This window comes from Mus pahari, chromosome 5, assembly GCF_900095145.1.
Source record: "Mus pahari chromosome 5, PAHARI_EIJ_v1.1, whole genome shotgun sequence".
Taxonomy (NCBI): Eukaryota; Metazoa; Chordata; class Mammalia; order Rodentia; family Muridae; genus Mus; species Mus pahari.
In genome coordinates, this window is record NC_034594.1 from 18,538,091 (window position 1) to 18,551,688 (window position 13,598).

Consider the following 13,598-nt stretch of genomic DNA (forward strand, 5'->3'; position numbering starts at 1 on the left):
GTGCTCTGGGGTCGGTTCCTGGACACCACCCGAAACTCGCTGCTTAAGCGGAGCTGATATGTGACCTGCATTTCCTATGCTGTTATTTCCTGAACTTGATGACTGGATCCCTTGACGCACAGGACTCATCTCACAGAACTCCACACTAGAGCTAACATCTGGGGAAATGTCTTAAAAAGATGCAGCCTACAACACAGGTAATAACGTTTTCTTTAATATAATTCTTGCTATTTTGACAGCCTTCAGATCCAACTCAGATGTGCGACTGCGGGCTTCGCCAGCTTGACATATCAGTGGAACAGGAGAGGCCTCAAGCACGACTATGAACTTGAGTGTTTTCCGATGTGCTAGAAGCCATGGTCCTTGAAGTATTTGGCTCGCGCAAGGACATCATTGCAGAAATCACAGTTCAGGTCCTGGTTGCTTCGGACAAAGTTAGGACCTTTACTGTAGGCACAGAGTCCACCTGAAATCCATGTGACAGGTTAATCCTCACAGAGCTTCAGGACACTCAGTAGAAAGCTCAGAGTCCCGCTCCCAGCTCCCCGTTAGCAGGCAGCGGTGGCCTGGAGAACCCGGTATCGCACTTAGCTCTTACTTCCGGGCAGTGAAGCAACCCAGTGGAACACGTACCTCTCAGGTGCTGGTCGGCGGTCCAGGTTGGAAACCTAGTCTGGATCTCTTTGATGCTAGATGTCAGAGTCTGAGCTTTCTGGGAAACCCAGGTCTCACTCTTCCAAGCTGTGGGAGGGTAGAATTTTGTCTCCTAGTGGGAAAGAGGCAGAGGGAGGGGCTGGGTAAGCCAGGTGGGCAGTGGTATGGGATCCTCTTCCATCTCCACTCCATCCTTCTCCTTTCCCCATCTCCCTGGGGACTAGGTGATGAAGCTACTTACACCTGTGAGGAGAGTCACTGTGCAAAACACTAAGACAAGTGTTGCCAGGGACTTGGAAAAGTTAGAATCCTGTGCACTGCTGATGGGAATGCAAAATGGTGTAACCACCATGGAGAGCAGTGTCCAGGTCCCCTTTTTCATAAATTAAAATTAGAAATGCTGTACAACCTAGCAATGCCAGTTCTGGGTGTTTATCCAAATGAATTGACTCGAAATCGAGAGAGAGAGAGAGAGAGAGAGAGAGAGAGAGAGAGAGAGGATCTTAACGTCCTTGACAGATGGACAAAGAAAAAGAGGCATACACACACTATTATAATTCTATCCAGCCTCAAAAAGAGGACAATTGTATTGTGGAGTGCAGAGGATGTAGCTGAAACTTGAGGGTATTAATACTTAGTAAAGTGAGCTGGTCATAATAAGACAAAGCAAATCATGCATGATCCCACTTACAGGAGGAGTATGAAAGGTCAGATTTGTAGAAACAAAGAATAGGGGTGGCCAGCGTGGCGGGTGGCAGGGAGGCGTGGAGGTACAGGTTAGTAAGTCTAGACTTCCTGTTGTACAGTAAAGCTTTTCATGAAAATCTGAGGTCCAATATTGTGCCTGTAATGTACTGTGTGACCCAGAATTGTATTTTAAGGGAAACCTATTAGGAGGCTAGATCTCATTTTACACCAAAACAGACTACAGGGTTTAAGCTACAGAGGGGCAAGCATCTTTCTGATGCCCTGGTATCACAGAGAGAGGTCAGTCAGAGGCCAAGATGGTTAACGCAAGTAGAATCCAGTGCTGACCTTCCTCAGTGCTGCAAACACAACTCCAAATGAGCAGAGGAGGGAGACCACCTGGATGTCGGTCCTCTCTAAAGGTGATCAGAATGTCTGCAGGGGATTCTTGGATCCCCTTTCTTGGATCACCACTTTCACAGAGACCTCATTGGACTGAGGAGAAATGGCTGAATTTAGGGGATTCTTAGTTCATCTCAAAGGAGATGGACCAATCCTTCCCACATACAAAAGAAAAAAAAATCATGGAGGTCATGGCAGCCATCCTAACAGCCCAAGGTGCCACTGGTCCACGTTCTCTCTTTGCCTGTGTAACTTGACAGTCGTGACTCCTCCGTGAGCCCCACTTCCTCACTGGTGACTCAATGCCCCCATCCCATCAGATTATCAAAGTATCCACAAATCAAAAGGGTAAGTTTTTAAAAGATAGATCTAAATGGAAGTTCATTACAGGTAGCCAAGAGAAGCCAATTTAAAGATCATTAAGCAATACATTTTCCTGAAAGCTGGAAAGGGGGGTAAGGCAAATAAGTGTGTCAGTCCGAAAGGCAACTGGTAACTCCATCTTCATCTCTGCCTTTGCCCCAACAGTGGCTCAGTCCCTGGAAGACTCCAGTGCAACTGTTGCAAACGCAGAGCTTAGCCTCAGAAGTCAGAGTTGCACAGAAAGGAGACAAGGAGAGAGGAGTTTAATGTCCTCAGAGGCTACCAGCCATAGCTACCTTTTTACGTGTTTCCATTGACTTTTTATAATAATCCTTTTGGAATGGCATTTAGGAAGTGGAGTAGAGACCAGTGGCGAGACACTTGCTTAGCATACACAAAGTGTAACTCCCAAAAACCAAATGGAATTCTATAGGTGGGGCATGAGACGAAGGGACCCATTCAAGGTCACAGACAGAAACTACAGAGCAAAATGCAGTCTGTGATCTTTCTCCTGAGCTAGTGCCTCTCTGGGAACCCATAGGAGTGCCCCCTGGGGTGTGCCTGCTATAAAGCAGTATTCACTCTGAAAAGAAACTGTGGCTCCTGGTGCATTGGAAATGGTAGAAATGTTGTGGCTCTCACAAACTCTGGGCAGGATATTCACTCTCACTGTGTCACTGTGTCACTGTGTCACTGTGCCACTTACAGTGACACCACAGTTGTGTTTCCTTGGAGCTGTGTCACAAAGCAAAAAGGCCACATACTCTGTGTGTGTGTCTCTCTGTCTCTGTCTCTGTCTCTGCCTCTGTCTCTGTCTCTCTCTGTCTCTCTCTGTCTCTCTCTGTCTCTCTCTCTCTCTCTCTCTCTCTCTCTCTCTCTCTGTGTATACATGTGTTCACGTGGAGTGCATGTGGTAGATGCGCTCATGTGTGAGCATGCTCATGGAGGCCAGAGATCACCGTGGAGCATATCCTTCAATCTTATTGAACACGGAGCTCATTGATTTAGCTGACTGGCCAGTGAGCTCTAGAAATCCACCTGCCTCCACCCTCCCGGCACTGAGCTTAGAGATAAACACCACCGTGACTGGGTTTTTTTTCCCCATGGGTGTTGGGTCCGATTCCATAGGCGTTAGGTCCTTATGCTTTCCCAGGAAGAACTTTACTACCCGAGCCATTTCCTCAGTCGCAGGTCACCTTGATGGATGGAACATTACCTTCACCATCCCAAGTCCACTGCCAATGTTGCCCAGGTCGACCACATAGTTGCCTCCTGGAGACTCTCTTGACAGGACACCAGCGATCACTGCAGGATCCATACAGTATTTCTGGCCAACAAGTCTCATGGTGGGTTGATGTCTCAGAAGATATGGCCTGTCAACTTCGGCCAGCCGTTCAGAGGCACGGACTCCTGCGGCAAATGCAGAAAGAAGGACGTGGCTAATGGTGATTCAGGCGTAGTCTTAGATGTATGACTGAAAACCCCAAGCCTAAACCCCTGATCTCAGATTAAGACTTTGTCTGTGAACCAGAGCCGACACCTCATGCAACTTGTGATGTTAGAATTCTCTGTGGCCACCGGTGGTCATGATCTGGGCTCTGATCCCTTCCGTGACAATTCTGCAGGCACGAGCACCACTGGTCCAATCCTGAGAACCCCAGAGAAGGTTTCCCAATAAAATACATGGAGCCAGCCCATAAAGGAGAAAGACTTCCTGGACAGCTTTGCTCACAACTGCCAATCCTTCAACCCCTATGTGATGCCAAGAAATCCTGCAGTCGCTGAAACAGTTAAGAGGAATGAAGAGCGATGCTGGTTTGCATGGGTTCGCCTCCATTCTAGTTTCTTCTTCAATTTAAGAAGCAACTAACTCTCACCCCATGATACGGAGCCCATAAAATCCCTGCAAAGACGGCTCTCCCGGCTTCAGGAGAACCCTGAGAGCTATCTGACTAAGTAGAGCCAGGGCTCAGCCGAGGGTTGGGAGTGGGGGTTGAGTGCTCCTTCCTCCCACTCCTTAGTGTAGGACTGTGAGGAGCAGTGAGAGTCAAGAGAGAGGAGTGGACACAGAGCGTGTTAACTACCGCAGTAGGTCAGGCCGTAGCGTCTTCCAATCCTGCAGGAGGCTCCTGGGGTGTTCAGGGTGCGGATGTTCCCATAGCATCCCCACCCGCTGCTTTCCGAGGAGCCTGCGGATCGAGAAAAGTTCAGCCTTAGGGACTGGGTTGGAATGCTGTGACTGAATCGCATCAGTAACCTCAGGGAGAGCTAGAGTCCTGCCCTGTGCTTGAATCGCTTGAAATTAAACCATCAGTACACCAGGAAAGTATCACAAGGCTGGTTTAAGTTTTCCCCTCCTTTCCACCGACTCCAGGAACCCCTGGAACAGTTGCTTCTCTGCAAAGCTCAAGGGCTGTCTCATCACTCATTGGTCTGGTGAGGTACTCGTGTTTGCTCTGGAGAAACACACATTTGAAAGCCAGGGCCCTTTGGGGTCTCCATCCTGACCCCAAGTACAGGCATGGTCTTTGAACAGGGATTGGTTTGGCTTCAACTTCTCCTACAGAATTCTGGGCAGGGACCAAAGGTTGCAGAGAGAGGGTGTGCAGACAGTCATAGGATCAGGTCTCCATAGGAGGTCCCCTCTATCATCATCTCTCTCTTCTGTCTCGCATCTCTCTCCCAAGATGTCGGCCACTGTGATTCTAGACATCACCGAAGGGGAGGCATTGCTTTAATTAATTACTTGACTAATTAATTAATGTTTTTGAAACAAGCTTGTAATGGTTTGTATATGCTTGGCCCAGGAAGTGGCACTATTAGGGGTCTGGCCTATGTTGGAATACATGTGTCACTGTGGGTGTGGGCTTCATTCTAACTGCCTAGAAGTCGATCTTCTCCTAGCAGCCTTTAGAACAAAAGGTGGAACTCTCAGCTCCTCCAGCCTTACATCTGCCTGCATGCTGCCGTGTTCCCCCCATGATGACAGTGGACTGAACCTCTGAACCTATGAGCCATCCCCAATTAAGTGTCTTCTTTATAAGAGTTGTCTTGGTCATGGTGTCTGTTCTCAGCAGTGAAATCCTAAGACAAGGCTTCATGCAGCCCAGGTTGTCAACTGTGTTGTTAAGGATTATCCTGAACCCCTGGGTTTCCTGCCCTAACCACCCAAGTGCTGAGATCACAAGACTGTAATGAGCAGCAAAGCCCAGAAATCCTCCTGCCTGTAAAAATTATGCAGGCATCCTTTTAATGTCTTAGCCGGCACACTTCTGTCTCCATGACTGCCCTACCTAAAACTAACATTAGAGCCAAAGCTCTAATGAAATTCAAACGTGTGACCATGTGCCTACCAGCTCCGTCACATCTGGATTCTCTTAGGGCTGCTTCCCTACTTGGATTTTGTTACTCATATCCCAGTCTCTCTATGGAAAGATGTAGTCTCTAAACAGATTCAGTGTTTGATGGTTGATCTTTATTGCCATGTTGGTGGAGATGTACAGTCACCATGGAAGCGAATCCCTCACGTGTCTGTGAGGGATTATCTGGATCAGGTAAATTGAGCTGGGAAGACCTATCCTGTATGTGGGTGTTAGCCTCTCATGGGCGCTGTCCTGGGCTGAATCAAAAGGAGAAAATGAGCCACATAGTCACATCCATCCCCACTCTTCCTGATGACAACTGTTATGTTGCCAGCCACCTCAAGCCGTGCCCTCTTCCTGTGGCTTCCCACGATGGACTATATTCTCAAACAAGGATCCAAATTTAGCCCTTCCTTTTTAAAGTTGCTTTTGTAGGGTACTTTGCCCCAGCCATGAGCAAAGTCACACTGTGGTGGTAAGACTTTTTATAGCAGCAATGAGCAGTTAACTGTGGTAAATGTTTAAAGACCGGTTTCAAGCAATGTGATTTTAAGTGCACAGAAATTGTAGGGAACTACTGCTTATCGACAGTTATTCCTAACTCTGGATCTATCAGACATCTTAGGAGAAGAGCAACGCCTTCACTTTAGTTATGGAAACAGAAGGTATAGCATTGCCTTTTTATGTATTTTCCTGTCTGTTTCCAAGTTACTTGGGGGAAAAAATGCAACACACTCACCAGTCAGGGCCAGGAGGCCTAGAAGCAGCCACAGTGGAGACATGTTGAGTATCGGGCTCTACAGCACCTGAAATGCTTTCAAAATTAAAATCAGCTTAAAGGCATATAACACCCATCATCGTCCTGAGAACACACTATTTCTATGGGGTGGGTGAATGAAACGAGTGCCCCTATATCCAAAGTGGAAAGTGAGTGGTTTGGATCGTAATGAAGAAGAGAAATTTGGACAGGTACACTGTTTAGCCTTTTAGTCAGTTCACAGGCTTGCTGCAAATCTGTAATCTTAGCATTCATGGAGCAGGGCAGGAGGATTTTGAATTCAGTGCCATCATGGGCTACATAGTGAGACCCTGTTTTATGAAAAAGGGGGGGGAGAGAAGAAAGGGGAAGACAGAGATGCTGGGTGGTAATTGTTTTAAAAAGTCAAGATAAGCCATGGGGACACATGCCCATCATTCTCGAGGGAGAAGTTCTGCAAGTTCAAGGCTAGCCTGGGCTATATAGTAAGACTATTGGGGGAAGTAACAAAGCTGAAGTACTTTGATTCTGGGCACTGAGAAACGTGATGACCTGACTGAGGGTGCTGAAAAGCAATTCCCGTTATCCAAAAGTGGGAGAGAAGCAGAATTTTGTTGATGGTTTCCATGAATCAGGCACTTTTCTCTTTAGGTTGGAGAGAAGAGCACAGCTTCCTCTCTGCCTTGGAATACACCCTGGGTCTTTACTTTGGATGATGGAAGGAAGAAGACGACTTATCCTATTACTGCTTCCTTATTCTAGGGAAACCCAGACACCCTGGGTCCCATTGAACTGCGTTCCCCAGAGCCCGGGGACCTGTCGTTATAACACACACACACACACACACACGCACACGCACACGCACGCACACACACACACACACACACACATACACTCCCTCTCCCCCTTCCCTTCCTCCCTCCCTCCGCCATCTCCAAGTTATTTATTTAATGGGACAGAATCTAGGTCTCCTACATGCTAGGTAAACACTGCTACTAGGTTACACCCCAATCCCTCTTCTAAGTTTATTTGCATAGATGGTTCTTCCAAACACCCAGGATGGAGAGGCATCCTTGTGTCTTTATAGAGAGAGGGAGCATGTGGCCCTACAGCAAGCCATGCTTTCTGCTTATCTTTCCTACAGCATCGAGATGCTCTGTCTGACTGCCCTTGGCTCAGCAGAAGATGTCATGCTCAGTGACCAGAATGTTAGGAACTTGTAATGTTAGCTGTAACTGCTCAGATTTCTTCCCTCAACGGAAACCATGTAGTCAGCATTTCTGATTCCCTAGGAACGAATGTAAGAGGAGACATTGGATCTCCAAAAGGAACTGGCATAAGAGCCACTAAGGTACAAAAAGGATGTTCAAGTCCTCAGAGAGACACACTTTTCTCCTGCTTTATTTCTGTTACTGTGTTCAATCCCATTATCAAGAACAACATGGAGAAGAAAGGGTGTATTTCATCTCACAGCTTAAAGTCCATCGTTAAGGGAAATTGGAACTCAAACAGGGCAGAACTCCAGCATGGCAGGAGCTTGAAGCAGAAACATGCAGGAATGCTGCTTACTGGGTTCCTCAGAAGCTCACATTCAGCTACCTTGCTTACACAGCCCAGGACCGCCTGCCTAGGGAATGGCACTACCCACAGTGGGCTAGGCCTCCCACATCAATCATTAACTAGGAACGGCCTCTCCAGCCATGCCCACAGGTCAATCTGCTGGACTGAGCTTCTCACGTCTTCTTCAGCTGAGGCTGCCTCTTCCTAGGTGTGTTAAGTTGGTGACCAAGGTGGCTGTCAACTTTTCAGAGATATCTCACTGGCTTTCTCCCTGAAGCATTTCAACTGTGTTTTAAAAACAAAAACAAAAACAAAAAAACTGATTTTCCAGGAAAGGAAGAAGCTTTGTGTTGGAAACCCAAGAGAAAAGATGTAGCTTTCATCACAACACAGGAGTTACCTTATTTTCCAAGTGTGGAGCTAAGAAACTGTGATCCCAAGCCCCTGGCTGAGTTTAGGTTAAACACATGCACCAGTTATTTAGCGACACAAAGTCACTTCTTGGTGCCTCCTGTGGTCAGATATGAATAACACTGATTTCCAGTTGTATTAGGTCATAGCAAAAAGTGACAATGGGCTTCCTTGTATGGATAGACAAGGTAGTCCGCTCATAAACAGCACGCAGAGTGACTCAGACTTCATGGCCCCGTTTTCCCGGGTGTCAAAAGTACTCTATATTTAAAAACTAAGGCATCTCAGGGAGTGCCCATGGGTCACATGTGACTCATTTGTGAGTACCCCTCCCCTCCTCACACTCGAAGCCATTTAAAAAAATCTCAGCCAAGGTAAGTATGGAGCCTGATGTCCATCACAGTATCTACCATGACGCTGTTCTCCCAATCTGAAGAGCTAAAGAGTAAAAGCAGCGGCAACAGGCCACCTTTGGGACATTCCTGAAGGCAAGTTCACGCTCTTCATGGTCTCTGACAGGACAGCTTCTTATCCCTCTTCCCCACCACACACACAGCAATGAGCATTCTGTAACTCCCAAAGCATTGTATCCATGTGATGGATGAAGACCATGTCTTCCTCAGCTCTTAACAATTGAGGGTGGGAAGTAGAAATGAAGGTCTTTGGCATTTATAGTCCCTCACTAGAGAGCAAGCTATGTCCTTGCAGGGCTCCAGCCAGCCTGGAAATGTTGTATCAGCACCCTGGCGTCTGAGAGATGAGTATGGCCCCACCTCATCGTGGCCCTTATTTGATACTGTAAGAACTGAGAACTGTGCTGTGTAGCTCATTAGTCATGGCCTCTCACTTCAAGCTTGGTTGTTGCCCTTGCTTTGTGGCTAGCCCTCTTCTCCATCCTCCATCCAGATGGGCTGATGGGCCATGCCAACATCCTCTCTCACTCATGACCGCCTGATACTCAGTTCTTTGCTTCACTTTTTTTTTTTTTTTTTATGAGAAAGAGGGGGTTTCTCTGTGTAGCCCTGGCTGTCCTGGAACTCACTCTGTAGACCAGGCTGGCCTCAAACTCAGAAGTCCACCTGCCTCTGCCTCCCAAGTGCTGGGATTAAAGGTGTGCACCACCACTGCCTGGCTTTCTCCTCACTTCTTACATATGATAAAGACCCCACCCACTGCCTTGCAGAAGGCTTTGTGCCAATGGAGCTTAAATAAAAGTGGCAGTATCAATGACAGTCATACCAGTAAAATGCTTTTGCTGCTAGAGGTCGCATGCCTAAAGAAATAAAATCTACTTTTTAGACCACAGTGTAAGACGGCAACATTCCAGATCTCTGCTCGATTGTGTTCTGAGGTTTTATAGCCTGGCGTAGTACTTGCCATATAGCCCAGGCTGGCTTCAAATCTACAGTGTTCCTGCCTCTGCCTACAGAGTACAGAGACTGCAGAGGTGAGCTACCTTGTCCAGTTTGATTTTGTGAGACTGGGTCTTGCCTTGTAACCCAGGCTACCCTGGAACTGGAGATCCCCTTGCCCCCACCCTCCCCGGTGACTGCTGGCATGACAGGTGTGTATCCACGTATCATTTAACCTGTGTCTCAGACTGCATTGTTCCCATGGCCTGTGATCACATGCACTTGTTGAGTTTGGGTTATGAGCCACCAACACCAGCTAGGAAAACATAGAAGGTTTGAGAAAGACTTTTCCCTCATTGTTGGCAAATTCATAATCGCTCCCTTTGCTGTGGAGACTGTCTGAAGGGGGCTTCTTCTGTCTGTGTACCTCTGTTCTTGATCTTTCTCATTTTTCCAGAGTTAAGAAATCTGGGAAGACCATCGTCCCTGTGTGAGCCCAGGAATATTTCCTTCTGAACAAATACCTAATACAAAAGATCCTGGCTTCCTCCATCATAGATTCTTAAAATACGTCTGACTTGTAATGCTAATAGCCAAGACTTAAACTGTTAGACACCCTAGCCTTAGCTCTTTCACAACTTCCAAGAAAAGCATGGCTCTTCTATAGACACTCACACACACCCCACCCTCAAGATACCACACAAGCTTATCTGGGTCAATATTTTACCTGCAAGATTGAAAGTGGGAAAGGACAGGGGCTTGCCATCTGGCAAAGTACCAACACTTCAGTCCTTCAGCCTTGAAAGAACAAGAAAGACCTTCTCCTTGATCTATTGCCAACAGAAAGAGGACAGGAGGCACACAGTTCTGCAAGCTTGCCCTCAGCAGCCTGCAGCCCGAGGAAATCCTGTAATCTTTCAGGGACCCCAACTCAAGCAAACTCAGGATTCATGGCTTTGGCATAGAGAAGTATCTCAGGACCAGACGGTATGAAGCAGAGTTGCTGATTATTAAGGAAATTATTTTAATATAGGCCCTAAGCATAAGGGCGAGGAAAGTGAGGCATTCGGGAAGAAAATAAGACATTTCACATTCACTTCCCCTCGGGAAGTGAGTGAAGCAGTTGTTGACTTGCTGGCGAGAGACCTCAGCCAGACTCTGAAGCGAGGGACTCCTGTCCCTCCCTATTTGTGGCCCATAGTTTCCCCCATCTTTCTCCATGGCCCCAGTATTGCTGTTAGTGTTATTAAATGAGCACATATTTCTGTCCTGCTGTTTGAGGTCTCGCACATGTGCACATATTCAAAAGAAGCTCTACATGTGCACTGAGAGAAATATAAGTTTGTATAATGATTGTAAATGAATAGGAAGAATTATTCTCTCACCTTAACTTTTCTAAAACTTGTTTTATTTCTGGCAAGATCTTTATGTTTCATTTGGTTCAATCTTATTTACTCAGAAGCAGAGACACAATCATTGTCAATTGGTTAACATATCCTGGAAGTTTCCATCTAAACAGATAAATAAACCCAGGGTTGGCTAGTCACCATTCAATTAGCATATCCTAAAATTTTCCTTCCGAGTAAGCTCAGTCCAAGTCCAGGGTCGGTTCCCACTCACCTGTCTTCAGTCAGCTCCTCTTCCTAGAGACGGTTAGTGCTCGGCACCTTATATAGGGTCTCATCTCGCTTCTTCGTCTTAAAAGTGCTGACCTCATCTTATTATAAGATTTACAGCTAAATCTCATAAATTATAGTAATAATCATAATAATTACAAATACTTTGAACTCATATGGGGATTTATTCAAGAATGTCCTGGCATTCTGCACCCATCAACCAATTAGCTCTTTACCACACCTCGGAGGACAAATCATAATTGCAGGTTCTTGATGGAATGCAAAGGTCCGACATCTGTCTTTATTCACACCCATTTGTTGTCATGTAAGGAATCAAGAAAGGGAGGAATGGAGAAAGAGAGAGGAGGAGTATTGAGGCAGGAAAAGACAGAGAAGAGGGAGAAAAGGCTGAAAAAAGAAAGAAAGGATGAGAGGGAGGGAGGGAGAAAGAGTGAGAAAGGGGAGGAAGGGAGAGAGGAAGGGAGAGGAAGGGAGGGAGGAAGGGAGAGAGGAAGGGGGAGGGAGGGAGAGAAGAGCAAGAGGGGAAGGAAGTGGGGAAAGGGAGGGAGAAAGGGATGGGGAAGGGAGGGTGAGGAAGAAGGAAAGGAGGGAGGGAATTTGAATTTTCATAAACCCCTAGTCCGTACTTGGGATGAGTAGGGCTTCCTGTTAAGGAGTTTACAGTTCAGCATCCCCAGCTCAGAATCGGAGAATTCGGATTCTGTTGTTCTATCCATGACTGAGATAGTTTGAGTCTAAGCTCCAATACCAGGAAGGGAGGTGAGCCACAAGAGGTGGAGAGGGAGAAGAGAAAGAGAGGAACCATGGGTAGATAAGACACACTTCATCCACCAGCACCCAGGCTGTTGGGCAGGCAGACAACAGCAAACACCCTGGCACATGCTGACATGTAGTCCAGCACACTGGCCATACATGGTAGACACAAGCTTACAGACAGACACAAACAGGCAGACTGGTGAAGGTGAGGGAGAAGGCCTCTGGCCTCAAGGCCATTTTTATACAGATTTACCCAAAAGTGGCATTCTCCCAGGAATAGTTACATAACAGACTGCTTCCAGTGTCTGCTTTTTTTTTTTTCCTGGCTCACAGCCCCCAAGTCCAGTGTTAGCCATCTTGGCCATGCCAGATATCCACATCAGTACCATGTTCCTTATATTCTTATTGGTTGGTTTGTTTTTCAAAACAGGGTTTTTCTGTGTAACAGCCCTGGCTGTCCTGGAATTTGCTTTGTAGACCAGGCTGGTCTCGAACTCAGAGATCTGTATGTCTCTGCTTCTTGCTTCATGAGGCAAGTGGAACCATGGCTGGGTATATTCTACCCACTTTAGACAACAATTGCTTTATGACAGCAGGCCCATAAAGGTGTTGTCTGGGCCCAAAACCCACATAGCAGTAGAGAGAACATCTAGTTTTCCAGGATTTCTTTCTGTCTGTGATAAAGTACCCTGATCCAATGCAACCTGGGAAGGAAAGAGATTGAAGGTTCGTCAGGAACTAGGGCAGAAGCTATAGAGGAACTGGCTAGATGTCTGGCTTGGTTCCCCAATCATGCTCAGCAACCTTTCTTAGACAGTCTATGAGCCTAGGGATGACACTGCCCACAGTGGGGTAGGCTCTGGGTCATCCTCATAGACTCCAGGCCTTGTCAGATGAACAGATGAAGCTGTTGGGGGTAGGTGACAGGGCCATAGGCTGGGTCACTGAAGGATATAGACTTGAACATTTGGCTTTCCCGAACTCTTACATCCGAGAAATGAATATGAGGCTGCATGGATCCTCATCATCATTGGGGCCAAAAAAGGCGGGGGATCAGGTACCTCACTGAAAACCAGATCCCGGATAGGATCTAGGACCTTCTCTCTATTTTGTTCAGAAGCAGTAACTAGGACACACAAGCAATTAAAATTTTTATTACAGTGTGGGGAAATTTAGGAATTCCCTGGCCCCAGCTACAAAGGCGGCACATCATCAATACCAAGGGCATGCTGGCGTCCTGGAAATGTGTCTCTGGTCAGCAGCCAGCATGTTGCCTGGCAACAGCTCCATAGAAATGATGCCTGTCCATATCCCCAGGTTTGCTCAGTTCTTGGCCAGTTCTTTTGTGTATAGCCTTCCTTTCAAAGATCTAATTTATACTAAAAACATCTGTCCTTAGACAAAGGGAGGAACCCAGATGCCCAGTGTGTGGAGGTCAGTATGGCAAGGAAAATGTAGCTGGGCTTAGTGACATGCACTGTAGTTCCAGCTACAGGGAAGGGAGAGGCAGGAGTATAGCTTGAGCCCAGAAGTTCAAGGGCAGTCTGGGCAGCATAGTGAGGCCCTACCTCAGAAGTGAATGAAAGAGAGAGGAGAAAAGAGGAGAGAAGAGGAGGGGAGGGAAAGGGAGAGGAGGGGAGAGGGGAGAGGAGGGGAG

At 47.0% G+C, this 13,598-nt stretch overlaps 1 protein-coding gene across 1 annotated transcript; it reads right to left on the minus strand.

The window, feature by feature from the left end:
* Positions 1–200: 200 nt before the first annotated feature.
* Positions 201–11,193, minus strand: Lyg1 (lysozyme g1). The gene is made up of 6 exons (XM_021199307.1): positions 11,169–11,193; positions 6,208–6,282; positions 4,191–4,295; positions 3,323–3,516; positions 634–766; positions 201–466 (listed from the first exon to the last, which is right to left on the minus strand). The coding sequence occupies exons 2-6, from the start codon at positions 6,248–6,250 to the stop codon at positions 348–350; spliced, it is 594 nt and encodes a 197-aa protein (XP_021054966.1). The 5' UTR covers positions 6,251–6,282; positions 11,169–11,193; the 3' UTR covers positions 201–347.
* Between the last annotated feature and the right edge of the window lie 2,405 nt (positions 11,194–13,598).

What these genes read in the sequence shown, in the direction of transcription:
- Lyg1 (XM_021199307.1), bottom strand. Translation starts at nt 6,250, where the DNA reads ATGTCTCCACTGTGGCTGCTTCTAGGCCTCCTGGCCCTGACTG. An exon ending in AGGCCTCCTGGCCCTGACTG is followed by an intron (nt 4,296 to 6,207) that starts GTGAGTGTGTTG and finishes CTCGATCCGCAG; the next exon opens with GCTCCTCGGAAAGCAGCGGG. An exon ending in CTACGGCCTGACCTACTGCG is followed by an intron (nt 3,517 to 4,190) that starts GTAGTTAACACG and finishes CATTTGCCGCAG; the next exon opens with GAGTCCGTGCCTCTGAACGG.